The 26100-nt window shown below is 44.6% G+C and overlaps 2 protein-coding genes across 7 annotated transcripts in view; one reads left to right on the forward strand and one right to left on the reverse strand.

The window, feature by feature from the left end:
* Nucleotides 1-22190, forward strand: prrt4b (proline rich transmembrane protein 4b). Its single transcript, XM_041963607.1, has 4 exons — nt 1-93; nt 5716-6839; nt 12963-13106; nt 19408-22190. Exons 2-4 carry the CDS (start codon nt 5807-5809, stop codon nt 21471-21473), a joined length of 3243 nt encoding a protein of 1080 aa, XP_041819541.1. The 5' UTR covers nt 1-93; nt 5716-5806; the 3' UTR covers nt 21474-22190.
* impdh1b (IMP (inosine 5'-monophosphate) dehydrogenase 1b) overlaps nt 22166-26100 on the reverse strand; it is a 14626-nt gene continuing 10691 nt past the window's right edge. For 2 of the 6 annotated variants that reach the window (XM_041963611.1, XM_041963610.1), the window contains exons 14-17: nt 25610-25754; nt 25377-25520; nt 25198-25281; nt 22166-24465 (exon numbers count right to left, since the gene is read on the reverse strand). In XM_041963611.1, coding sequence (XP_041819545.1) covers nt 24444-24465; nt 25198-25281; nt 25377-25520; nt 25610-25754 — 395 coding nt within the window. In that variant the 3' untranslated portion in view covers nt 22166-24443. Of the gene's footprint in view, nt 24466-25193; nt 25282-25376; nt 25521-25609; nt 25755-26100 lie in introns of those variants that run through there. The other 4 variants (XM_041963609.1, XM_041963608.1, XM_041963612.1 and 1 more) reach the window with 3 other exon arrangements.

Consider the following 26100-nt stretch of genomic DNA (forward strand, 5'->3'; position numbering starts at 1 on the left):
AAGACGGTCTCTCCTGCAGCACACACACTCTCTCTCACACACACACACACACCGGCGGCTGTGGATTCTCCATCTTATTCCATACATCTATAGGTAAGCAGCTCTATCTGCCTGTCTGTGCCTCTCTCTCTGTGTTTGCATGTGTACGTTAATCAGCTGCTTTGCATCTAGGACTAGGGACATGCTGCTGCACACTGAGGCACACAAACATGCTGTGTTCCATGTCAGAGGGCTTCAGATTAAGGACATCAGAGGGAAGCATATAGGAAAACAAGAAATGTGTGTGTTGGGAGGTGTATTCATGGGAGAGTGTGTGTCTGTCAGTGTGTGTCATCTGGGTAAATCTGACATATAAAGATGTTAACATCTGTAAGTACCTGTCTTGGATTATGAAATCATGTCCATGTTCATTCATTCTATTTAAACACAGGGATGAGCAGTATATATGCATGCATGTGTGTGTGTGTGTGACTGCTATTTGCATGTGAGTGCAGCACACTCCTACAAGCGGAGAGTCCAAAAGGTGTTCAAATCCCAGGGATTAGCGAGACGTCTTTGGCTTTGGCTGTCACCATGGCGAAGGCAGCCGGTGGAACGCCTGTGTTTGAGAGCCCCCTTCATAGTCGGCAGGTTCACCGCATTCATCAGCTGCGGGGCTAACATAAGCATTAGCCCGGCACAATTAATGTCATTCTCAAGCGCGGGGAATGTGTTTCCTGAGTGGTCAGAGTCGGGTTTTAAACAGGTGGCGTGTGAGAGGCTTGGAAGATGTCCGGAGGAAAATGACATTTGAGCGAATCAGCAAGTTTTGCCAGAAAAATAAAAGCCCAGAAAAGGGTCGTTAACGGTGTTGCTAATGCCCTGAGAGGAATTCTGCTTGTGGAAACTGGATTTGTAAGATGGCCAGAGGAAACCCCACAGATTAGAACAACAAGGCATTAATCTTGTGTGTAAATAGCATGACTCAGGATGTTGTTTGGTCGTGAAGCCTGCAGGGCAGACGTAACCTGTCGGAGTCCTGCCTGCGATGCCGCTCATTTGGACCCGTGATCAGAGGTGTGGCTATTCTCGGACATGAGAGCGGCTCTCGTTATGGTCAATAATGTCCAGGGACTATTGACTGTAGCTGGCTGCACCATTTCTATCTGTGGATCTGTACCTCAATGCTCACAAGTTAGCGATGGGACGCCAGAGAATCGGCTTGAAAATGTTGTCAGGTGATGAATTACACAGTTAAGTTTAACAGGGATCCACGAAACACAAACTGGGATTTCGATGTGGATCTGTGTGTTTTAAAATTGATCGCTTTGATTGCTTTTTGAGTTAGCGATAGCACTCTGATATCCTTCACAAAAACATGACACTACAGCCTGCAGCTGATTAGCGTAGCTTGGCATAAAGTCTGGAAACAGGTAGCCTGGCTCTTTTTTTCCCACCAACACCTTTAAAGCACGTTGTATCGTGTTTGTTTAATCTGTACAAAAGAGTACAAACAATCAAGTGTGGTCTTGATGAATAATGCACCGGACTATTTTGTGGCTCGAAGAGGCAACTTTCCGGAGACTTGTTGTTACTCCTCAGAGACATCAAGACAGAGCCAGGCAAGCCAACTATTTCCAACCTTTGTGCTAAGCTAAACTAAGAGGTGGAGCTGTATGAGAGACGTACAGATCTTCTCATTTATCACTCCGCGGCAGACCGAATGAGCGTGTTTGCCAAAGTGTTGAACTATTCCTTTAAAATTAGCATGCGCTGAAATAGACAACAGCATATGTCTGCACACAGTACGCAGATATACTAATAAAACACCAGAATACCAATAACCTGGCTGATTCGTTTTAATTATAATATCTAATCAGTCTTTATTGATATATTGTGGAGTTGTCCTTTAAGATTAAACAAACCAAAAATGAAAAGAATCCTGGAAGACAATAAAGTCTTTTCCTTTTTTGTTTGTTTTTTGCTGGTGAAACAAGGACATTAATAACCTGAAATGTTCATTTTTTCTTGGTCGCTCTCTTTTTTCCATGACCATGGTGACAACTGCATCGATCGATAGATGGACAGACAGGCACTTGTCCGCTACGTTAAGCTCTCTAACACCTTATAAAGCCCTTTAAATGCGTTGCTTTATGCAGAATAAATCCCCGCTGGCCTAAAGCGGCCGGTCAGATTGAATCTGTGCAGTATTGACATCCCCGCGCAGCGTCAAAGTCAGGAGAGGACAACAGGAAAAAGCCATAAGTTCACTCCTTAGATGGAAGATAGAGCCTGTGATGTTAAAGAGCTGCAACCGAAAACACAGGGCCCAACAGCGTGTGGGAGGGTGCACATGTAAATACAAACTCAGATGCAAACATACCTCCATATAACCACGGAAATAATACTAGAGTGAACACTACAGTGCTTGTAAATATGCACACCCACACAGCAGATTCAGAGGAAAACAACTGTCACCCACAACAGTAGCCATTTGCAGGGAGGTAAATTGCTCCACTATCCTGCGCTGTGCCATTGATCCTCAGGCCTTGCCGTGTTCATAGCAGGTTTGTTAAATAGTAATGACTTTGGCCACAGTCAATTCGTCTCCATTTGCGGCTCCTCTCGGTGTCGAGCCTCTCCGTTTCAATCACTCAGGAGCGACGTGCACCTCTAATTCAGTCACCGCTCCTGTTTTATTTCCGCGCCCCTCTCTTCGTCGGTCTCTCTCGCTCGATAGCGGCCTTGTTAGGATCATGGTCTTCACGGAGGGGCTTGTAATGGCCAGACACTGCCATCGGGTTAATTTAGGATGGTGAAATTTCCATAGAGAAATATATGTACGGCAGGTTGTCGGCTGATTGAGAGCAAGATGGCTGATGGTCTTGAGAGAAGTGAGAGAGAGGGGGCTTTTCATGAACACACACACACACACACACACACACACACACACACACACACACACAGACTAAATTGAAAGACTGGAGTTTGTTTACAGAGTTAATAAAAGAGGCTCTGGCAACAAGCTAAAATGAGCATCAGGGAGGCTGCCGCAGAGTTTACTCTCCTGGACTAAGAATGCCACAACTGAATGTCAATATGGTGTCTTTGTCTCTCGCGCGCTCTCCTCCGTTGCCCTTGTCTTCTGCTCCCTGCCCTTCCCTTTCTCCGTCCTCTGCTCCACTGAGCACACTACAGTGGCAGGGCCCATCTTTGTCGGGAGCAGCGAGACAAAACGCCAGCAAAATAATGGAGGGGACTTGTAAAATCCCTGCAGACACTTTTTATAGCTCCTTTCCACTTGCTCTGCTGCCTGTCAAACCAGACAATGCCTTCACCAACAGGCATGTTTTTTGATGTGGGGATGAGTGGTGACAAGAAAGTTAAAGGGCCACTCTGGAATTGTAGCTGTGGTGTGGTTTTCGATTCATTAGTGGCGAGTACATTAGGTAATCAATTTGTTAGCTTTTTTTTTGTTGCTATTCTTAATGTTTTTATGTTATTAATGCTCGTAGGGACAAACACAGAGAATTATGCCCCAACTCGTCAACCACCCTCAGCTTTATGGAGCATTTTAACGTCTTTTAGCTCATTGTTTTGTTTTTTTGTGGCGGCAGCTTTAAAGTTTTGATTCACTCTCCGACTTTACGCTGCCTGCTCAATATCAAACTGCAGGCAAAGTTTGTGACTAGCTGACAAACACAGAGGAGCTATCTGCTGCTAAAGACATATTTCCTGCAGGGGAGCAACGAAAAGAGTGAATATTGGACACACTTATCATGCGACCAGAAACACGACTGGTATTTAATAGTAATGTTATGATCAAATCAGAGTTAACTTCTTACTTTAATTACTTTCCTGGAGGTGGAGGAGCTAAGCATGAGAAACATCTTGAAGAAAAGGCCCTCACGTGTGCCTCGCAAGACAAGTCAGCCATCAACAAAATATCATCCGCTTCGTTACATGAGACAAATCAAACAAAGTGAGAATAGAAAGCCTTCTGCTTGAGTTTGAGTTTGATTGATTGATAGATTCTACAATTAGAAACTTAAAAACATGCTGGAAGATATATTGTGAAGTGTTACACCAGCTACCTTTCACCACACAAGGTGATACTGAGTGAAAGTGACACCGACGTGAAATGTGAGAATGTTAGCCAAAATAAATTATACATATTCCTGACGCTGTTTAAATAATTGATCAGTTATGCATCAAATCAACAGAAAGGCAATCAAGGATGGAGGATAATTTGCCCCAAGCTTCACAACTAATCAAACACGGTTCCTCAACAAGACCTCTTTCCCTTGCTTATTAAGTACTGTGTGTACCGACTATAGAACAGTACATGTGGGCGAACAAGTACACAATTGCACTAACATGCAGAGTCAGATCCAAATTCATCTACAATCACATCTCTGCACGCTTGAGATGTGACCATGTGTGGGTTGGTCGGTCAAGCTTCAGCACGCAGGCATCTAAAAACAACCTCACCTCACTGGAAGCTGATTTTCATGCCGTTCAGTCAAAATGCTAAAACGAGGGAGTGTGTGGGAAGCATGTGTTTGACCCCCCTCGTAGCCAGCCTTTCGCAGCTCTGCAGCTGACTGTGCACCCGGGCTGGTTTCCTCCCTCCAGGCGGCAACAGAGGGGGAGATGGCAGGTCAAGTCCCTGCTCTCCTCGTCGGCGAGAACCGGCCTGAGACTCTTACGCTAGTGGCTGATTGATCTGGTGTGTGTGGGTACGAAAGCAAAACGGCGAGGACTTGAGAGAGCGGAGAGAGCTGGAACAGATTAGGGAAAGAAGGGGTGTCGTAAATAAACTCGTCAGAGAGAGGAAGAGAGGTAGACAATGAAGGAAAAGTGTGAAATAACACTATGATGTACGAGAGTATGATAGAGAAGCTGGAGAGAACTTCACTGTGATGGCGTATTTCTGTGAATATTCATGGTTTCTTTTTTTTTTTACTCCCACTTAAACAGATCTCTCTCCCTCCTCTTTCAAGAACAAATAAATCCGAGATTGAAAAAGAGCGAGGCCAAGCTAGGGTTGGGGGAGTTTAGTGGGGAGTTAAGTGCAGATAAAGCATACAGGTTGTTGTTCTCGCAGGGGAAATTCCTTTGGTGCTCCAGTCTTTTCACTGAGGCAACAGGCGAGTGACTTTGAACCACTCGGCACTCCACAAAAGAAAAAGAGGTCCCTCTATTCTTATGTTGGCAACCCGGACCCTAATTCTTCACAAACCTCCCCCAGCCCTACTCACACACACGTTATTTCTTGGCCATTCCTCGCTGAATGCATTACATATGGATGGAGGTTCCTTCTCTAATTGGTCAGTCCGTGTCGCCGCCCAACCGCTGCGACACAGCATGCATGTGAGCAACAGCATGACATAAATACTGACCACCACATCTGACGGGACACCACTAATTGTGGGGTGTCCATGATGCTTAAGTTCTTGTTGTGATTTGTGGTGGGTGACATATTTTTTTAGCCTGCTAACTTCAGCAGTCGCTTGTAATGGGTGGCATAGTTTCTCGACTTGATTTACTTTTACAGTCTGGAAAAACAGGCGGAAAGCAGGTCACCCTCTGAGAAGCGGAAACCCGGCCGTCCAAAAATGTTCGATGAAAAGGAAAATGGACAGATGCGAATTCTATTAAGTTTTCGTCGACTTAAATTTAGCTGTCAGGAGGGCGGATGAAAAGTGTGTCACTCGGTGTGTTCTTGTCTTTTAGGCCATTTTGCCGGACAGCCAGCCAAACCCGCCTCAGGGAGCAGGAGAATGGAGAACAACATGTGACCTATCATCGCCCCACTGTCGACAGCATGCTTCGCCTCCTCCGGACCTTGGCTTTCTGCTTCTGGTGTTTTTTGCTACTTCACAAGCAGGCTGTGGCTGACGAGGAAGCCCTCTGGGGGCCGACGCCATCAAGAGAAAACCCACCTGAAGATAAACAAAGCTCTTCCTGGTGGCCAAAGCTCCCTTCCCTTCCCTCGCTACCATTCCGTATCCCCTTTTATGGGAGCTCAGACGGTAACGACGAGGCTGCTGTGTTGACCAGAACCACCACAGGGCTGACAGAGCCAATCGATCACCTGCAAGACCACTTGGGTTCAGGGGAAGGGAGCATTTCTGAAGCCTCCGAACCACCCATCACTGCGACTCAGGGGCTGCTAACAAGCGTGACAAAGATAGGACCAGAATCACTTCCCACGGGGACATCAGATTCTCCACACAGCAGCATAGCACAGAGCCACAATGATACTCTTGTTTCAGACTCCTACACTCCCACAAGCAGTTCTATCAGAAACACTCTGTTCACCAACAGTCCCACTAGCACAAGCAATCCTGAACAAAATGCAACACATACCCACCCACCACAGGGCACGGCAGGAGCAGCCGGACCCAGCATGGCTGCCACTCCGCAACACCTCCCAGAGGAACCCGCTGATAAAGAGGAGGCTGAAGATTTTACACAAAAGATCGCTTCCACGATAGCACCGGAAACGACAGTTCCCACTGCCTTGACATGGGCAGCAGCCCACACCACAGCAACAACCCCCGGACTGGTGGAGACCACACTGACCCTCACTCCCCCTACATCCTCAGAAACCACGTTTGCTAGAAAACATCAGCACTCAACTGTTCGGATTGTCCTCCATGCCGGAGAGGCCACAGTGACAGACACTCACCCAACTCTGGGCGGGGCTGACCTGGGCTTCTCCGAGACCAGGTCTGGGCCCGTGCAGGAGCAGCCGGGGGTAATCACCACTGCCATGAGGACTGATCACAAACTAGTGCCGGAATCCAAAGTGAGCACAACTCAGAGCCAAAGGGTTAACTTCCCAATAGCAGGAGGTAAGCAAAGCTGAGCAAATCAATAGTGGCTGGATTGACTCAATAGATGTGATCAATCATGTGGAGGCAGGTCTTAAGTGTTCAATAGATGGCTGTCAAAAGGCTGCAGACAGTTCGGCTTGATCGATGACATTTCTGACATGGTAAGTAGTCACAAAGGTCCGACATTAGCATAAATCCAGATCTTGTTGAGAGCCAGTCAACAATCATTAAGTACAAGTCTGGAACCAACAACGATGGGTGACGTCTTTCTGCTCACCTTGTTCAGACGGTCTCTTTAGTTAAGGCTCACTGGACTTTATCTTTACTGATCCTGTGGACAAACACATTTCAGCAACATGACAGCTTTCAGAAATGGGAGCTGCTCCAAAATACAGCAATGAAAACCATCTACAAAAGAATGAAACATCTTAATTATGTTTCCAATGCTTGCTGCCCACAGACTTTGAACCGCTCACCAAAATCGTTCCATGACAGAAGTCTGAATGGAGATTAAAGCATCAAAATCTGTTGTGAAATCTGTTGTGGGTATTTAACAAGCTTTTTTGAATGATGTGTTCTCTTGACTGGCCGCATCCATACCCTAACTTAATTTAGCATTTCACAACTGCTACCAGAGAGCGATTTGTACTACCTAAAAAACATCTTAACTAATCCCTTAAACAGTTCTGTAATGAGTGTTCAGGCAGCAGTTCATAATTGCATGAGACAGGAAAAGTGTATTTGATTGAATGCTGCTCGATGGGGGTTTGGTTCTCCACAGAGCATGAAAAGGGAAGGACAATGAGCTAAAACAGCTACTGGCAGCCAGTTGGTTTCAGGGGTATTTGACACGACATTGAGGCAAAACCTCCTTCTTCGAGACCCATCCCCCAACACTGGTGGCAGTCTGGCGTCTGTGTGCTTAATGAATCTTCAGAGGAGCATCCTCCCGAGGTACAGGCACATTTATCATGTCGGGTCAAAGGTTGAGCCGGAAAATGATGAGTCGATTATTCTCAGCCAGGGAGGCTTGGTGTACAGCTGATAAAACCATGATTGTTTGGTGGATGTATACACACAGTCTGCGTTATTCGCCTCGTATGTGCAGGACAACGTGATATTCTGCTTGTGATGATCGATCATCTTCTCTACTTTACGGCTGCCGTCCGACCAAATGTCCATTAATATCGGCGCGAATGCATTTTTTAAATTTTCATCGATAGATAAATACACAGACCATTAAGCAAAACAACAAAGCAATTCTTATTACCTTTTTTACTATTCAAAAAGCATTTGATACAGGAAAAACAATTACAATATCTTTACTGTACGACGGCCAACTATTTCAATATTTTTAATTTAACGATTTTAAACCATCTTCTAAGCACATTTTTTCTCCTCACTACATCTATCGCATAAATTCAGCCCTTAAAAAAAGATTTTTAATGTCAGTGCTTCTTATTTGAAACAACTTTTAGACAAAATCTCATGCTTAGGTGGATTTAGTAGCCGTTCTGCAGCTGAGTTGCCGTAGCATTGAAGATGTTGACGTAAATGTCTCTCTCTCTGAGCACTTTAAGGACTTCTTTTTCATTGTGTGATACAATCAGAAGCTCGAGCACGGCTACCAAATGGACCTTGAGATGAGACTGTTTTGACAGTTGCCGTTTCCAAGGACAAAAATGGGCTAAGCTCTTGGATGAATGTAATCTGCACATTGTCAAAAAGTTCATTAACACTTCCTCTGTGAAAAAATGAAGGTTGAGAGTGAATCTCCTTTATCTCCCACACTGCTTTGCTGCTGCTTGGACTGAAAGTGGTGATGTTTTGTCTGCGGCGCCCGGTGTTGCGTCTGCGCTCGTTTTCGGTATACAGAAAAGATGCGGGGCTTGGCCTGGGTGGGGAGGGGTGCTGTGGCCGTGTATCAGTATTCCAGGCGCACACTCAGCAAAACCACCACCTCTCCTGTGGGACCATCGGCTCGCCGGTCGCTGTTCGCGGCTGCTGAACGTGCCTCTTGCCATGCGGTCTCCTCCCTCCCTGCTCCCCTCCTCCTCTTGCAATCCGTTCGCCTCTGTACAAACACGAATCCCTGCCACTTTTTTTGTCATGACATGTCAGCTACGGCTGCTTTGAAGGTCGAAAATGGCTTGACGGGGATGAGGGAAGCTCCTGGTCGTCCATGGAGAAATGACAACCAATAGAATGTGGTGCTTTTATGCTCCCCCAGTAGTCTGCTTGGTGTAGCACCGCACCGGAGTCTTGCCACGTTTAAGCGATTGCACCTTGCCAAAGGACACAGGAGGGGACTTATATGAAAATGAAAGCACGCACCCGTGTATTGTCATAATGTACATTATCCCAGTGTGAATATACTGTGTGCGTGTGCTGGAATTTATTTTAAAGCTGCACAGGGTGAACCGCTTCCCTCCTGGAGGTGTGGAACATCTTCACCACACAAACGGGTGGATTTTCTTTGATCGAGAGAGCATTTGCTGTGCGGCGTTGCCCTTGAGGAGACTGTCAGGTATATAGATATAAAAAAAGAGCTCTGCATCTGTGTCAAATCCTCTACTAAGGGACACTCCGATATCTATCAACAAGGGCAATTATGAGAAGAGAGAGCAGACGAAAAGGGGGCGGGGGAGAACTGGGGGTTGAGGCTGATGAGATTCTGGACCATCTTAGAGAGCTGCGCATTTTCTTCCTAAAAGCTTCCCTTCATCCTGCTCCTTCTTGCCCCTCCTCCCTTTTCCATTACTGTATGCTGTACTCAGTGGCAGCGGCGAGACTAGACCCTTAACACGCTCCATTAATACCTGCAAGGATAAATCGCCTCTGTGATCTGAGTGCTAGCCCAAACGGCTGAAGCACGGCCATCGATGGATTGATTATGGAGATGGATTTACAAGCAGAGCATGTGACATGAGTATCTCATGGCCAAGTACAGAATTGACTTGGACAAAAGGGGCTTAAGTGCAAATAGAGAACAGTGTGGTGACTTTAATGTTATGTTAATCTTCTCATAATGACTTCTTTATCAGACAGAGTCCATGAGTTTTGAAAAACTGGACGGATTAGGCCTGTTTGTTTATAGGATTTGACCCACGGCTCTCAGGCCGAATTGCCCCGACTAATGCAAACAAGCAATTACAGAGCAATCTGGATTATTTCTCACCTTTATCCAGCCTGATATTAAAGCAAGACTTCACAGTGTAATGGAGTCACCGCAAATCCTCGATTAACCGACCTCAAAATGAGCCAAATTAGCAGCGTGATGCAATTTGGTGCAAGTACATTAAGAAGAAATTCAAGATGATGCATCTGATTATGAGCATCCTCTCTGCCGCGCTGCTCTCCATCCCGTTCCTTTTCTTTCTTATCACTCTAAGCTCACTGTGTTTCTTACAAACCCACATACGTGTTCTTTCGTAAGCTCTCTCAGGGCTTGTGTAGATAAAGCAGTGTGTAATGGAGCGCAACGTCATCTTTTGTTCATTATTTCTGGAAGCTGAAGATAATGAGGAGCTTCTAAACACCGCACCAGAAGGGCCACTGTTGCCGCAAAAAAAAGTTTCCCGGCTGTGGGTGCTACGTTAAATCCAATTTAGGCTACATGTCTGGACGCAACCTAAATTATAATCCTGCACAAATGTGGAGAAATAGTCATATAGTAGTAGTAGTCATATAGTCATTCACAGCCTGAGCTGTGACAGACTGTGACTGTGACTTTGACTGAACAACAACGAAGAGAACGTCACACTTTAAGGACATGAAGGCCAAAAGAATGCACTAATTAGGTAGACAGCAAAGTGACAATTCAGCACGTGTCGTGTTGGGGTGTTTCAGTAAGTAAAATGCAGATCCACTCCCTTCCCCTCTCTCATCCCTTCCTGTTTGTATTTTGCTCGGTCAGCAGAGTCTCTGTAAAAAGCTGCTCATCAGTAATTTTGCTTGTGAGATGCTGAAGAGTTCCGCTCTGTGCACTGTGAGCGTGAGCGCACATGTTTACTGTCCTCATATCTCATTTGCAGCAGATCTTGTTAGTTGCCGTAATTGAATCTGCAGGCACGTCACAGTGTCTGTGCTGCAGATCTGAGACGCCGCAGTGATCTGGCGGCGATGCACAGCGTCTCCTTCCAACTCACCCGACACGCTCAACAAACAACAGCTTAACTGTAAAAGTGGAAAAGCTGTGACAGCGAAACACTTCAAGGAAGCTGACTTCAGTCGAGTCTGTTTTTTCACAGAAGCGTCAGATCACCTATTTGCTTTCCCTGTTCGGAAAAACATTGAAAATCTGACTTGCATAATTTGAGATAAAAAGGTTTGGTAAAAATTTCAACCACCCATCTCCTAGAAGTTATGTTTATATACAACTAATTTGCATTCATAATTATTTCATAATTCATAATTCAGAGTCATCGTTTGTTTAAGTGAATAAAACTCTACTTTTATGCACCACGCTGGAGTCACAGGGAGGTGGTTGGAGTGGATGGTGGGCGTACAAAGTGCCAAACTGCAACACCAGAGTCCAGCATTCTCGTCCAGACGCTGATTAAATTTAGGCAACAAGCACTTTTATTTAAGATTTGGAAAGCTGATTATTTCAATATTTCAGATCCTGCATTGTTTACATTGATTGCTTCAAGCTTCAAGTCTTCGTTCTTGAGTTTTTGCTGCATTTATACGCTTTGCTGCACGCTACCCTCTTCCAACTACCGATCATGTGAAACTGCAGTGTTTGACTGATATAAAATGGATTATCTTGCTTTTTGAGTGAGTTTTTAAAACAAAAATCCACATGGCTTTCCTGTTTTCCTCTGCAAATCAGCAATTAGAATAGAATTTGAACCAGAAACTTGTTTTTCGCTTTTATTTTTACATCTATATTTCCTGCCCTGACTGCATCTCTACAAAAACATTGCCATTGGCTATGCCTGCTGTAGCCTGTAGATGCTTCCAAAATGTAATGAATTATAGGCCCAGAGTGACAATGTAAGGCTATCATGTAAGAAGTACTTGGCTTCCCTCTGTGTGCCTGTGTAAAAGTATGCTTGTATTTAAACAGCATGATAACCGAGGGCGTAGGAGCCGCTGGTGGTCGACAGCACCTTGAAATGTCTTTACAAAACTGGGCTCAGACTTGCCTTAAAGGCCATGACTGAAGACTTGCTCTGAGAGACATTTCTTTCCTTCAGTTTCGGTCCCTGTTACTCATCACTCTCCCTCTCCTTTGGCTCTCCAGCTGCGTGGAGGCCGACGGAGCAATAAAGCAGATTTTGCTTTGGAGACTTTTAAAACTTAGAAATTAGCTCGGGCGCTGTGAGCGTGACCTAGATTATACTGTAGGATAGTAGCTCGCATTGCCTCGTAGCTGTTATGATTGTTTTTCTCGCTCATTATTCCTCCCACTCTGCCTTATGCCTCGGTATCTTTTATTAATATTCATTCTGAAGATGTAAACTAACACTACCTGCTGCCCCTGCCTTCATCGTCAGCTTTTCCCAACAGAATCACTCGCTGAATATTCCCCAAATCTGGTCCATCATTCATTTATAACTGCTGCGCTGTTGTAAAACACACAAATCCTGCACAGAGGGCTGACTGTGACAACATATTCTTGCGAGCGCAGCAAAGGGAGATGAGAGCGATGTGGCTCCGTCATGTCGTCATTACTTTCTCATTCTGCCTCCTGCTTTCCTTCTCTGTTTTCTCTCTCGGCGCCCTTTATGAAATGCTCTTTCGTGTTTGCCTCCGCTTTGTCGCGGCGAGGCAGATGATTGAACAAGGGGTCTGGGTTAGTGATGGACCAGGATGCACACACCCATGCACACACACACATCAGGATGTCAATGTAATTAGGCTACAGAGGGCCAGACTACCGCGCTATGGATGACTGGCTACAACTAAGTGGATGATAGGCCGATCCATTTGACAGAACTGGGTTAAGAAATATAGTCCTTCCATTTCCTGTGAAGTCTCAGACATGCTCTGAACACAGAACAGGAAGGGTTAAACTTTCTCTTGGCTCCAGATTTGCTAATCTGTTTTCCTCAGACTACTCAGGGCTACAGAGTTGTGCTCTTTAAACTGTATTCCTGAGATCGCTCAGAGGCTAAACTGCATGTGTCTTCCCAGAGCTGCCAGGCAAAGAGGATAAGGAGGATGACGAGGCTGAGGAAGGTGCGGCTCCTTCAGCAGACGGGGCTGGTGACACCCGTTTGGCAGACACTTCCACGCCATCCGCTAAGCTGCTAACACCATCCCTGACGCAGAGCGCAGGTGAGCAAACAAATCCTAAACAAACACGGTAACTTCAAATTCCCATCTGTTTCGAGCGTGTGTTTGCACCGCCACAGGGTTCAGAGGACAGCACGCCGTTTATTTCATGAGCTGTCCTGTAGCTGCTTCAATATCAGTAAATCTGTCAGAGGACTGGGAAAAACAATTACCCTGCATCCTCTGCCTGAAGCCACTAATTGCTTCCAACGGGAGAAAACTGCTCATTCAAGCTGTGACGCCTGAGAACAGAAGATGAGCAAACATTCCCCTGTACTGCCTCTCAGGTGAATAATCATCGATTACAATAGCTGCCTTTAAGGTATGGATTAAGCAGAGCAGAGTCCTTTAAAATGAACAGCTGCTGCGCTGCACACGTCAGTATCAATAAATAAATTGGCAGGGTGTCAAATTGCTCTATTATAGATGAGTGATTTATTACCTGGTTAAAGATTGAATGTCCAAAAACATTAGGTGCAAATACTGTAGATGATATAATATTCGACAAAACAAGGCTGGCAGTATTATATATATTTTGTTATTAAGTGCAGCTCAATCCATCTGTTTCTATGCACATTTTCAATCTGTGCGTAAAAAACTTTTTCAAGTTTGAGTTGAAGTGCAGCGATTAGAAGAAAATAGAACTGTGAAACAGACTTAAGTGAATCAAATCAAATAAATTATGATATACATGAATCGCATGACCTGAACGTCCGCTGAAGAGACAAAAAATGGAGGCAGACACTGTGTGGAGCGATGAGCCTTCCTCAAATTGAAATGTGGAAAAAACACAAAAGTCATAATTCCCTCATATTTCTACACAGTTTGACGTTCGGTCATCTCGTCTTCTTCCGAAATGGTTTAATGGCGGCTGACTGTAGAATTAGGAATATTTGCCTCATGGTAGCGGATGGAAACATGCACTCATACCCATTTCTTTTTTATCTGGAAACAGTTTGCGCTGCATTTGGTTGGAAACCTCGCCGCTGTCGGCAAATCCCATGAAAAGACTCCGAATGTTACCGTCTCTCAGCACCTCTAACAAACCTACATGTGTCCTGCCTGCAGCTCCCAGCCCAAAGGTCGCTGGTTTTCACTGATGGCTTAAATCTTTAAAAATGGTGTGCAAATATTTAATTTCACTTTTACAAACGGCTCAGTAGTTTCCTAAAACAGCTGGGCACTGTAGTTTTTAGCAAACCTCACTCAAACAGGGGTAAATAGTGCATTTATTGGGGACTAGTTTGAGCGGCGGATTAATAACGGCTATACAAACAATACATGCAGGTACAGCAGGATCTATTTACCGTTTTTTGGTCTTTTCATTTGATTTGTTAACAATAAGAAAGAAGCAAGAAAAATCAAAAAAGATTAGCGTAAAATCTGATATAATATCATCTTATATTAGTCTGTTATACACATTAGTCCTTCACTGTGAACTTGACTTCTGGTAAAGTACAGTATGTTTATTAAAAGACTCACTTTCAGCCCAGTTCACAGGAGCAGATGTAACCCACATTACCACTCCCAGAATAGCAGATGTTGTGAAGCGATTTTCAAAAATAGACCTGTCAAATGTGCCATTCGCTGATGATGGGACGCCACGGGGCCGTCTAGCCTGTCGGGCCGCGAGTGAGCGGGCGACACAGTAATGTTATTAGTCTGTCTCTCCGCCATTTAATCGTGTCCTCCTTCAAGCATAAATCTGTTGTTGATAATGTGGGCCGCACATAAACAAAGGTACAGTTATCGTTTGCTTTAATGTACACACAGCAGGTGCTTCTGCATTAGCTGTTTTAGAAGGCGATAAACTCTCAGCCTCACATTTCCCAACACACACAACTGGCTCGTCCTCAGTATGCATGATCCAGCTCCTCCAGAGCTCCTGCTAAATTGCTTTTTCTGAGTTGAGCCAAATTGAAAATGAAGGCAATCAGATGAAAACTACACGGAGCTCTCAGCTTCATGACACAGAATCAACTCGGCGCTAGCCAATTAAAGACGTGTGTGTGTGTGTGTGTGTTGTTGCCCACGTAACATCAAACGAATCCGTCACCTTTATTACCTCAGCTGGTCTGCAGATTGAGGTGCCTCGGGTGAGACCTTTCAAGATTTACTATCAAAACCCAAAGAAATTAAGACATAAATAAAGCCGCTGTGCACTAATAGTGTTTCCACGGAGACCTAAATGAAACTGATCCTCACAAGACATGATCTGCGAAGCAAGGATCTTAAATTTTTTTTGATTTATACTAAATTCTGCATCAAATATTCATAGTAATCATCACTCAATAGCTGCAGGCACTATGAAAGAAGGGCTAAATGCAGAATATTGCCATGCTGATCAAATGAAACCTTGACATACGGTTTTCAGGCTTGCGATTAAGAGTATGTTGACTTGCTAGCGTTAGCATTTAGCTCAAACCTCTGCTGCACCTACAGCCTCAAAGAGCTGCTAGCATGGCTGCAGACTATTAGTTTTGTTTTAAACCTGCAATAGCTGATTATTTGGCCTCTTGGGGGCAGCAGAAAAACAAGCTGTATGCTTATTAACACATCCAGCAGAATATTATTATTATTCATTATGACATTAACATTATTCATTGACCACCTGGCGATTGCAAGTCCAATATTAACTCTCTGTTTTTGGTCTACCAGCTCGCTAAATTCTCCACAATGTTAACCACCTAGTTGCTAACTGTGTCTCTCTGCAGATTATTGTTGATCAGGTAGTCAAACTAAAATTAAAATTGAGTTTTTGTTAGTTAAAATGACCTCTCAGTGGGTCAGGCTGTGTCTGTGTACTGTAGGTGTGCCTACAGTCCGTAGCATGAGAGACTTGTTCCCACAGGAATGTGTCAGATGACCGAGCAGCATGCAGTGGAAAGCAGCGCTCTGATCCAGCCTTGTACTGCAGCCACCACATACCAAACCCTGCCCGGGCTGCTCGGCCAGCCCGGCAGCTCAGATGTGACATTCATCGGCATGAGTGAGGCAACGACACATGGCACCGATTCAACACACGTCACGTTTTCCACTCGGCCCGACTCGGTGGCATCCAAATCATCGCTATCGCCCTGGAAAGCAAACAGATGGGCGGAGAAGTCACTAGCATAACACTGCACTGAAGCCCACCTACTTTATCAGTGGCCCCCACGCTGAAAAGGCCTGCAGCTATGTGTTTGTTTTACACTCCGGACACATTTCCCACACAGCTACTGTCTGTTTTGACAGGACTGTCGCTGCAGTCATACAGTGCAAGTTTATTAGAGCACTGGCTTATTTAATGCCCTCATTTAAAGCTGCGTCACAACTTTCCATGACATTAAAGCATAGTTCCTCTCTCAAGTTGACACCCAAGTAACAGCGCATCTGGTACTGATTTCGTATGGAGCTCTGCTCCATGTGGTGCTACAAGTAATGATTATTCTTACCATTGATTCATCTGTTGATTAGGAGCCATGCTAGCAGCACGGCACTAGGGATGGCAATGTCAACATATGCCGCAGTTGTATTTTACATTTAGTGCTAATTAGCAAACACTGGCATGCGTATCTACAATGGTGCTCATGCTAAATATTGCCCTATATTAATACAGCCACTGACACCGTCATGCAGGCACTGCAGTACAGAGCTCATAGCCCATAACAGACAGTCCAATATTTGCCATTAATGACTTAAGTGATTAATTCTCATCCATTCGTCTAATTTCATTCGTCAAAAACTGGTTCAGGACTTTTTCGAATTTAGAAAATGTTATCCAGACACCTCAGGACACTGTTTATTATTCTATCATTCCCTCCTAGCAAATTAAACATCAGTATAGAACGAGATGATTAAACTGACTTAACGGCTGCACTGCTTGTACTTTCCTGGCAGAACAGCAGCCGTGTGTGAATGTGCGTCATATCTGAACGTACTGACTGATGTTCACACATCTGTCTAATTCTCTGCCCTGCCATATACAGTTTGCTCTTAACAATATTGCCCAGCGCAATGCTGATGGACCATAATGAGAATGATGCATAGGGGAGCCATCTCAACAGCATTTCATGTTTTGTTATTAACAATTCATCAGGGATTTAATTAAAAAACAGTACATCAGCCTCTCAAAAACTCATCAGTCCTTGTTTTTCCTCCTGTTGAGGACGTGATTAAGCTTCAAAAGACAGCTCAGGGTGTGTGAAGTAAAACTGCTGCGTAGCTGCGCCAGCAGCTGGCAGTGGGGTCATATTTCCCCGAGTCTGACGTTTTTCATCACAACCTGGGACAATGATTCACCTCTGGGGTCAGGAGATAAATGAGGAGGAACGATAAAGACTTCGTCAAAAACAGGCAGACAGCAAAGCAGTGCTAAAGCATGTGCTAAAGCACTTGTGAATATCCTCTGCCACTCTGGAGGATCTGAGGCAGGAAAAGAGCAAGGCTTTGTTCACAAGGGGGACGCCAGTACTGCAACAGTATAAACACATGCAAATGCTCTGACATACACTCCAATATGAGCACACATGGGCAAAAAAATGTATAAGAAACACATTTATATTAATCCAAGTGAAAGAGCTTCTCAGCATCATCCATTTCACTCTCCCCCACAGAGCGAGAGCTGCAGACCTACACATGTTAGACATAATGGAAGCAGCAGCTGCCATGCATTGGATCTATGCAATTGGAAAAAAAAAAAAGCAGCAGAAGCAGAAAACATAAAGCATGGGAAGAGACTTGTAAAAATCAGGGCAGTCAAACAGAACAGAAAACTGTCCCAGTTTAAAAATAACGAACCCACCTATGGGAGTTTCCCCTTTTTTAAAGGCGTGTGTTGAAGGGAAATCATAAACAAAGTGAGCGAATTAGGGGACCAGGACAGGGTGGGATGGGAAACACAAGAATACAACCCATAAAAGTGCATTAAAAGACAGATGAGAAAGACTTGAAACAAAAAAACGCTGAACCACATCAAGTCCGCTTTCAGTTTTACTTCGGAAACGAATTAGACATCTTCAATCTATATGCAAAGATTTCGGGGTTTTGCGGTGCTGATGCCTGCACATTTAAGTTCTTGAACTGGCAGTAGTAGCATTACCACCCGAGGAAATGTATTCCCCAGACATTGCTGGACATATTTAACCCCCCTTTTTAAACTTTTATACAAGAGCTACAGCGATGCTTTTTGGCTGCATTAACAATTACTGCAAAATCTATTTATGAGCATACACTTTACTAAACCTGCCTGCTGTGTGATTTACCATGCTGTTACTTTATCCTGTTCATTTCTCCCCGTCTCTGTGGCACATTTTAGCACCTGGCTCTTTATGGAGGAGTGATTGTCTGTGATAAGCTTGCAGCAAAATGTCTGATGAGGCTGTGTGCAAATGACTGCTGATGCTTCTCTTCTGCTGCATTTGACCACCTTTTTTTGTGGCAGAGCAAGGTTTCTGAGCCATTATTAGACCGCTGTCTGTGGTGGAAAGATAGCACGTGCCTGGTGATGGTTCTGTTTTATGGAGAAGAACAAGAGCCACAATGTGAAACTCAGTGATACGAGACTGGGAGGCTGAAAAATGTCTGTCTGTTCGTCCATCTGTGGGGCATTATGCTAGTGAACTGTCCTACGTCCCATTCAAGTCTTCCTCCAGTAATTGAGGTACAGAAGCATGTACGACGGAGACGAGCTTTGCAGGCGTCTGTAATGTTCACGCAAACACACATATACGTGGTTACTCCTTAATTTCCAAAGCTAAACCATTTCCTTTGCAGTGCTAAAATCTTTAACAGAATAATTAAACTGTACTCCCATGGAAACTCCAGATGGCTTACGTAATGCAAGAGAAACTAGCTTTGTGGTTCAGAGTAGGCTGATGTCTAACACACACACACACACACACACACACACACACACACACACACACACACACACACACACACACACACACACACACACACACACACACACACACACACCATTGCCATCTCTTTGGGCCCAGCTCAGTTTGAAGTTGCCTTCTTACAAGCTTTTAAACAGGATTAGCACATTAGGAGGAAAGCACGCTCTCGCCATCCTGGACCTGAGCAAATCTGTTTTCTGGCTCAGATGGTGCAAACGTTGATTAAATGCTTCGGTGTATTCCCATGAGTGCACATTCGGCGCGCTTTTAAAGTGATATAAAAGTAGATGTTTACATCTGTTGCCATTTACAAGTTTGAGGATTTTCTTGTTCTCTTCAATTGCTCATTCAGACATTAATCTTGTTTATCTTACCGGCTATTCCAAGCTTACGTGATCACTGAATGTCTACTTTCTTTCCAGGCATCCCCACAGAAAATCCCCATATTGCCCCGTACACTGAAGACTGGATGTCCATCCTGACGGACAGCGACGTCACCTTCCTCCCAGACTGCAATAAAGAGCACTCTGGAATCTGCAACCTCTCAGACACCTGGGACTCAACAACCTCCTCAAACGTTAAGCTCACACAAAACACCACTGCCATGAACCAATCAATCAACCCGTTCCTGATCCCAGCCCCAGTCATGTTGGTGCCGCTGTACACCGACTGGAACAGTGCCATGGCTGCTTGGGGCCTGGCGTGGGAAGCGCATGTTTACGGCGCTGGTTGCGCCTTTGCGATGCTAACCCTAGCCTCAGCACTGAATCTGCTCTGCTTGCCGCTACGATGCCCATCCGGATGTGGCTATTTTGCCCTGGTCAGCGTGTTTCTACTAGCTGCCGGCTGTACCAGATCTTTCTCTCTCTTGTACGATGCCTACGGCCACCAGGACCGTTTACCCTCCACAGAGGCTTCGCTGATGCTCTACGAAGCACCGTTTCCCTGCTTGACTGCAGCTTTCGGTCTGGTTTTCCTTCTTCTTTCCATGCGCTCAAGAATGCAGCTCTCCTACTCAGCCTTCCAAAGACCCTGTTTCCTGGCCTGCCTGGTTTTCCTGCATTTTGCCGCTGCATTCGGACCGGTGACATTACTGAAGTTTTACCAGCAAAAGCCTCCCCTTTGCCTCTTTCTTTCTCTCATCTCCCGTGGAGCCTTTGTGGCACTGGCCACATTTCTGTCCGCTGCCTATTTTGTGTTCTACATCTACGTGAGGGCAGATTCGAAACACATCTACCACCTGAATAACACGTCTCCAACACCTGCTGAGCGCTACAATCGCTGCCCCTTTGCTGAGAGCCGGGACTGGGATCGTGCAGCTGTAACTGTTTGTCTTTCAGCATTGTTTTCTTTAGCATGTGCAGGACTGCAGTTATATGCAATTCTCAATGCTATGGGTGTGGCAGGTGGAGAGGAGGTCTTCCACCCTTGGCCCTGGTGGACTTTTCAGTTTAGCTGCAGACTGTGTGAGCTTGGGGTTTGTCTCACCTTAGCCTTGGTGGTCGCACAACCAGTCTACTGTTCTGACCACCTCCCAGCTGCTGGGAGCTGCTGGACTGAACTGTTGGCGTCCAAGTCTCCCATCCTGCCTGGAAGCTACCAGTGGTCCCTGAGCCAGCAGGAGAAGCTCGCCATCGTTGATACCGTTGGGCTTGGAGAGACAGAGAGCCTTCCTCTTTACACTCTGATGGATGAGAGGCTTGGCAGCAGTCTGAACGGACTGGACCTCCTCTACCACAGCAACCGGGCCTTGGCATACAGAGACCTTGACTTGGATTTGGACTTACAGGGTTCAGAAAAACGTGGGGATGGAGGAGGCGAAGAGCCCTCAGGTGGATCCTCGTTTACCAGTGACTCCACCACAGACCTGAGGCCACCTTCGCCCATCAACCTGCGTCGCAGCATAGACGAGGCCCTCTTCAGTGAGGCCATCTTTCCCATGAGCCTCTTTAGTCCTGCTAGGCCGATTCGCTGCAGTGATCTATCCATAAACAACCACTGTGCACTTCCCAGCAACGGCCTCTGTGATCCTCTCTCAGCAGACCCTGGCCTTTATCGGACCTCTTCCTGCGTGGAGATGGCCTCTCAACCCCAACCCCCTTGCGCCGAAACTCAAGACACTGTAGTAGGTGCTCCACCATCTCCCTCCCTGTCCTCCTCCTCCAGCTGTTCATCTCCTGAACGTTGGAGGGGCAGCTCTTCCTCCTGCTCCCTCTACCGAGCCTCTCTCGGAGGATCCTCGCTGGTCCTCTGCCCGAGCCCAGAGAGGCAAGCTCGTCAGCTTCTCCAGCAAGGGGGTACAAGCCATGTGCCATCCTCTGGCCACGGTGACCCACAGACACACTATCATACACTGGGCGCAGCCTCTCAGGAGAGCCTGGACCTGGACGTGTCGTCTGAGGCAGACCGATCTGTACAGGAGGAGTTCATCAGTGTTTGCAGACAAATCGATGCTTTGAGCATCTGCAGCGAGACTATTGATTTATAAAAGGAGAGTCTGGTCAAACAAGGGTTACGCCGAGGATTTACTGAAGCAGGTGTCCGCTTTGTGTGGCAAGCTGACCGTGAAGGTTGATTACAGCCTATTTGGTAGTGAATGGTAGCTGTACACCATAACATACCTATAGCTGCCAAAATGAAGTCTTTGGAGGTTTGATGAGCGCTTGTACGCGATCATTAGTGAATGTCTATGAGGGTCTAAGTGCCAAGAATGTCAAAAGCCAAAAGGTAATTTGTAACTTTTACATGTTTGATAAAGGCTTGTGAAGTTTGATATAGTCAAAAGAATAGTAACATTTTACTGAGTGGAGATAAGAGTTTATTTGTACAAATGTTTTTATTGCATTCCAACATTCCAATAGATAGTACTGTGACAGAATTAAGCACTTATTAAATACTACTGAAGTCCTATCCTTTCAACCTCAGAATATCATTGTCATTAAATCTCATGTTGAATTAATGGGATTAGAATTAAGTTTGTCATATAAACGCTCCATATCAATATGCCAAACATCTTACTTGCAGTTATGGTGCAGCAGTGCCCTCTACTGGTAAAATGCACACTATGTTACCTTTATCCTCCTACATTTATCACCAATGGATTGTGCTTCTTCATACACTGACAGCATCTTCTATGACCAGCTTACTAATTTATTTATGTTCAAACATAACTGTGCTCAACACATTGTTTAATAAAGATTGTTTTATAACATTTGTCTCCTTTTAAATTGCGGTTCATGCGAGACTTTGCAACTCACTTTCAAGAAGACAGTAGTCCCACACACAGTTTGATTTGTTTATTCTTTTTTTATTTTTATTTTTTACCATATTGAACAGCAAAAGCAACTTTCCTCTGTTGAGTGTTTTACTGTAAACATGTTCTGAAGTGATATTCCTCAAAAACCCCTAATGGATTTATTGAATACTGAGTCTTTTCTGTCCATCTACAAAGCCCTTGCTTCTTGTTTTGGTTGTTGGTTACAGATGCCCCCACTGTGTTCTGGCAACATATTGCAATAAAGTGAAGCTGAAATCATAAAAAAGTGCAACACTAAAGTCAAAAAACAAACAACTGTAAACCCAGTATCTCATTTAACACTATATTTGTGCTCTGTAGATGGACTAACAAGACTCAGTACTCTGCAAATAACACATTTTATAAACCTGAATTTTCTCTTTAGATGTGAAATTGAAAACAGCCGTCATTTCCATCTGAATATAGGTATATATTTCTCCATATATTTTCATGTACACTTTCTTGCAATTTCGTCCAATTGCAAGACTTTTGTTTGTTAGTCAAGTGAACCCTGTGCAGGGTAAAGTACATTAGCACGTTAGAGAAAGCAACTCACCTCTTACAATCTGGGACTTTTTATTAAAATAAAAAAAAAAAATTACATCTGGCCGCACAGACATCCAGTATGAAAACGTTAGAAAAGCATAGTCCTACATAAGCTGAATGATAAAAACAGAGCAATACTGCTTCAAAGTAAGAAAAGGAGGCGAGAGGGTGTGTAGCATTTTGAATTTTCACTGAGCTGTGCAGCCTTTATCCATCCCCCGTTCAAGGCATATCTCTGGTAAAACAAAACAAATACATCAGAAATAAACCTATGCCACGCTGCGAGAACGAAGGAATGCACAAAGACAAGGTAACAAGAGACTTGTTGCGCTAATTTTGGTTTTGAAGTTACAAAAAGAAGAGTGTCAGAGGAAGTGTAAATACACTTGGCAGTATGTATGCAGTTACAACAAAGCAGAATATAAATATAGCCATGTTTGGCTGAGTGAAAAAACAAACATGCATATCAAAAACACTTCATGCTCAATTCAACTCAATGCCCCCAAGACTATACAGGTATTATATAAAGTTAGTTTTATGTAAAAGTATTCAAATTATGGGCAGAGAGATTGTCCTCCTCTTCACTACGAACTACTTTTTGATTGATTTGAAACATTTTAGGTTTTCTTCTCTTAAACAAACCTGATTCTTCAGCTTTTGGTCCCTTCCATGCTCAACGTATGAACACTATGCACTGAGATGGGACACTGGTTATTTGGCTCAAGATGTCTTTGAAGGGGAAATGAAAGTTCACAGTGGGAAAGACTGCAGGTCTGGGTTCTGTCTACTGATTGTAGGCGACACTGGAGGATACAAAGTCAACAGGACAATCACCATGGCCAATATCTCGTACCTCAGGATCCACAACACAGGAAGTAAACAATATGCACTGAGCTATAAGCAGCTACTGTTCATCAAGTAGCTTGGACCTGTGATGACTTAAAATGCAAACAAATAGTAACATTGCCACGATATACGGACACACTGCACATAGAGAGACAAGTGTTGTGTCTTGCTTTCTGCACGTATGTACTCGTGTGTTTAAGAAGTGGGAGAGGCTTCTAACGAGGGGGTGTGCTGGTAAGCGTGCATCCCAAAAAAGCCACAAAAAAAAAAAAAAGAAAAAAGGTGCTGATGGGATCTGCACCATGGCTGGTTTAGCTAATATTAACAGGACAAGAAAACACAGTGCACCTTCACTTTGTTTGTCCCAACAAACGGCTTAAACTATTTCACACACACTCATAATCCACCAAACACACACTCAGCTCATTTTGTCATTATTATCAACACACACGCAAAAGTGGGACCGGCTGCATACTCGATACAGGTGTGTGTGTATGTCATTCCGAAAACCCTGATGCGCCGCTTCTTGAGTGCAAAATCCCAGGTGTTCAGAGTCAGGTGTGAAGATTCTCACTTCGCTACGTTGCCTCTTATCCTCCCCAAAGCAGCAGGCTTGGATCAGAGAGAGAGTAACTGTGGGTACGATGCAGGGGAAGGCAGAGAGGGTGTAGTGGGTGGTGCGTATTTTAGCAGAAGTGGCGATTTAACATTTGGTCACTGTTAGATTGGGTATGTCACGTGCACTGCTGAGCTGCACTCTATCCCCCCCGTTCAGTAAAGCCGCTTCTCGTAACTGTGGAGGCAGAGAAAAACCGGAGAGAAATCAGCACGTGCTCTGATATAAATGAGTATGGCTGCTCCAACCGTGCAACGGCGACTCAGCAAATTACATCGAACTGTTACAACATGTTGAATGCATTTGGCAGATAACTGCTAAACTGCATTTGCACAAGAGCAAAAACAGGCGTAACAGGACAGAAACTAGCATTTGTCCTTTTTAGTTAAAACTAGAAAGACATTGTAATCTTGCTGCTAGTCAAACGTATGCTGATTGAAAATCCTAACAATGCTGCATTGCCCCTTCTTTCTTGCAATTTCCTTGCAACTATAGAGAAGTTCTATCTTCTAATGCAGCGTTCGCCACTGTCAACAGGAAGTGCAGCAACTGGAGCCAAGCGGTTTCTTAGCAACGTAATGATGAAATCCTCTATGAGAGTCAACAAAGAAACCACAGTTTTAGAGTTCCCATTGCTGTGTCTGCTCTCTGTAAAAACACACACATTGTTTCTACCTCTATGAGTCAGTTCAACTTCCTTTTAAAATGGGAACAAATAATCAAATACTGCTATTTTCACAACAGTAGGTTTAATGATAATTAACCTTTGAATAATCAATCTTGTGCATGGTCCCTACAGGGGACAAAGTACTTCTGTTTTGTTGTCCTTGGATACAGTGTTCTCCACATATGTGTGATAGCAAGAAACAAGCGTGTTTTAATGCAGCAAAGACGCATTTTTGTACTCACGAGTGGAGTCCATGAACTCCTCCCTCCACCTGTGCAGACATGGTCCTCTTCTCAAACTTCAGCTCTCCAGAGTACATCATAGAACTGAAAAGGACAGACATATTGTAAAATATAACACACATAAAGCTAACATCTGTATTATAATCAGTAAATCACAAGCGCACACACACACTACTCACCGGAGGACAGAAAGACTCTTCGCCCCGATGTCCTGGCAGCCATGCTGGATACCAGCTATCAGGTAAGGTACAAACTTGTGGATGGAGCCCTTGTCCTGGACCGAGCCTGACACACCCTGGGCTACCTTCACCTTGTCGCCCTCACTGTGTGTGAAACACATCAATCAATCAATCACAGCATCTTTTGCTGCTGACAGAATTTAGCATTTAGCTACTTTTAGCCTCCCACGTACCTAAAATAGCGTTTCTGGCTGCTGGTGCTCTTCTCCATAGCGTCCAGGGAGCCCATACCGCGGTACTTTTTCAGCCGCACGCCGTCTGAGAAGAAATACTCTCCTGGAGCCTCTGTGGTTGCCGCTAGCAACGAGCCCATCATAACTGCAGTTGGAAGACACCAGAGAATTATGTGTGTTCTTGTATCGCCTGATCTAAAGGCCTAATCTAACGTCCTCACTGCTGCAACAACCAGCTTTGTCGTAATGAAGACTGAATTTTTCTGATGAACAGGCTGTGTGAAATATGACCATTAAACACCGTTTACACATGGTATTAACATGGGATTTGTTTCCAGGTAATACGCGATTCCTGTGTGTTTACACCTGACATTTTTAATGTCTTCTCACCCTCATTGAGATCAGATCTCTGCAGAGTTTTGTAAGTTGTTGAGTTGGGGGAAACTTCATGAAACGCTGTCTATGACAAATTCTTAAGTATTAGTCTTGTC

This window comes from Chelmon rostratus, chromosome 22, assembly GCF_017976325.1.
Source record: "Chelmon rostratus isolate fCheRos1 chromosome 22, fCheRos1.pri, whole genome shotgun sequence".
NCBI lineage: Eukaryota > Metazoa > Chordata > Actinopteri > Chaetodontiformes > Chaetodontidae > Chelmon > Chelmon rostratus.

Bases quoted from the DNA above. Each gene is read 5' to 3' on its own strand.
- prrt4b (XM_041963607.1), top strand. From the start codon at position 5,807: ATGCTTCGCCTCCTCCGGACCTTGGCTTTCTGCTTCTGGTGTTTTTTG. The intron at 6,840-12,962 runs GTAAGCAAAGCT...GTGTCTTCCCAG, and splicing joins TAACTTCCCAATAGCAGGAG to AGCTGCCAGGCAAAGAGGAT. The intron at 13,107-19,407 runs GTGAGCAAACAA...CTTTCTTTCCAG, and splicing joins ATCCCTGACGCAGAGCGCAG to GCATCCCCACAGAAAATCCC.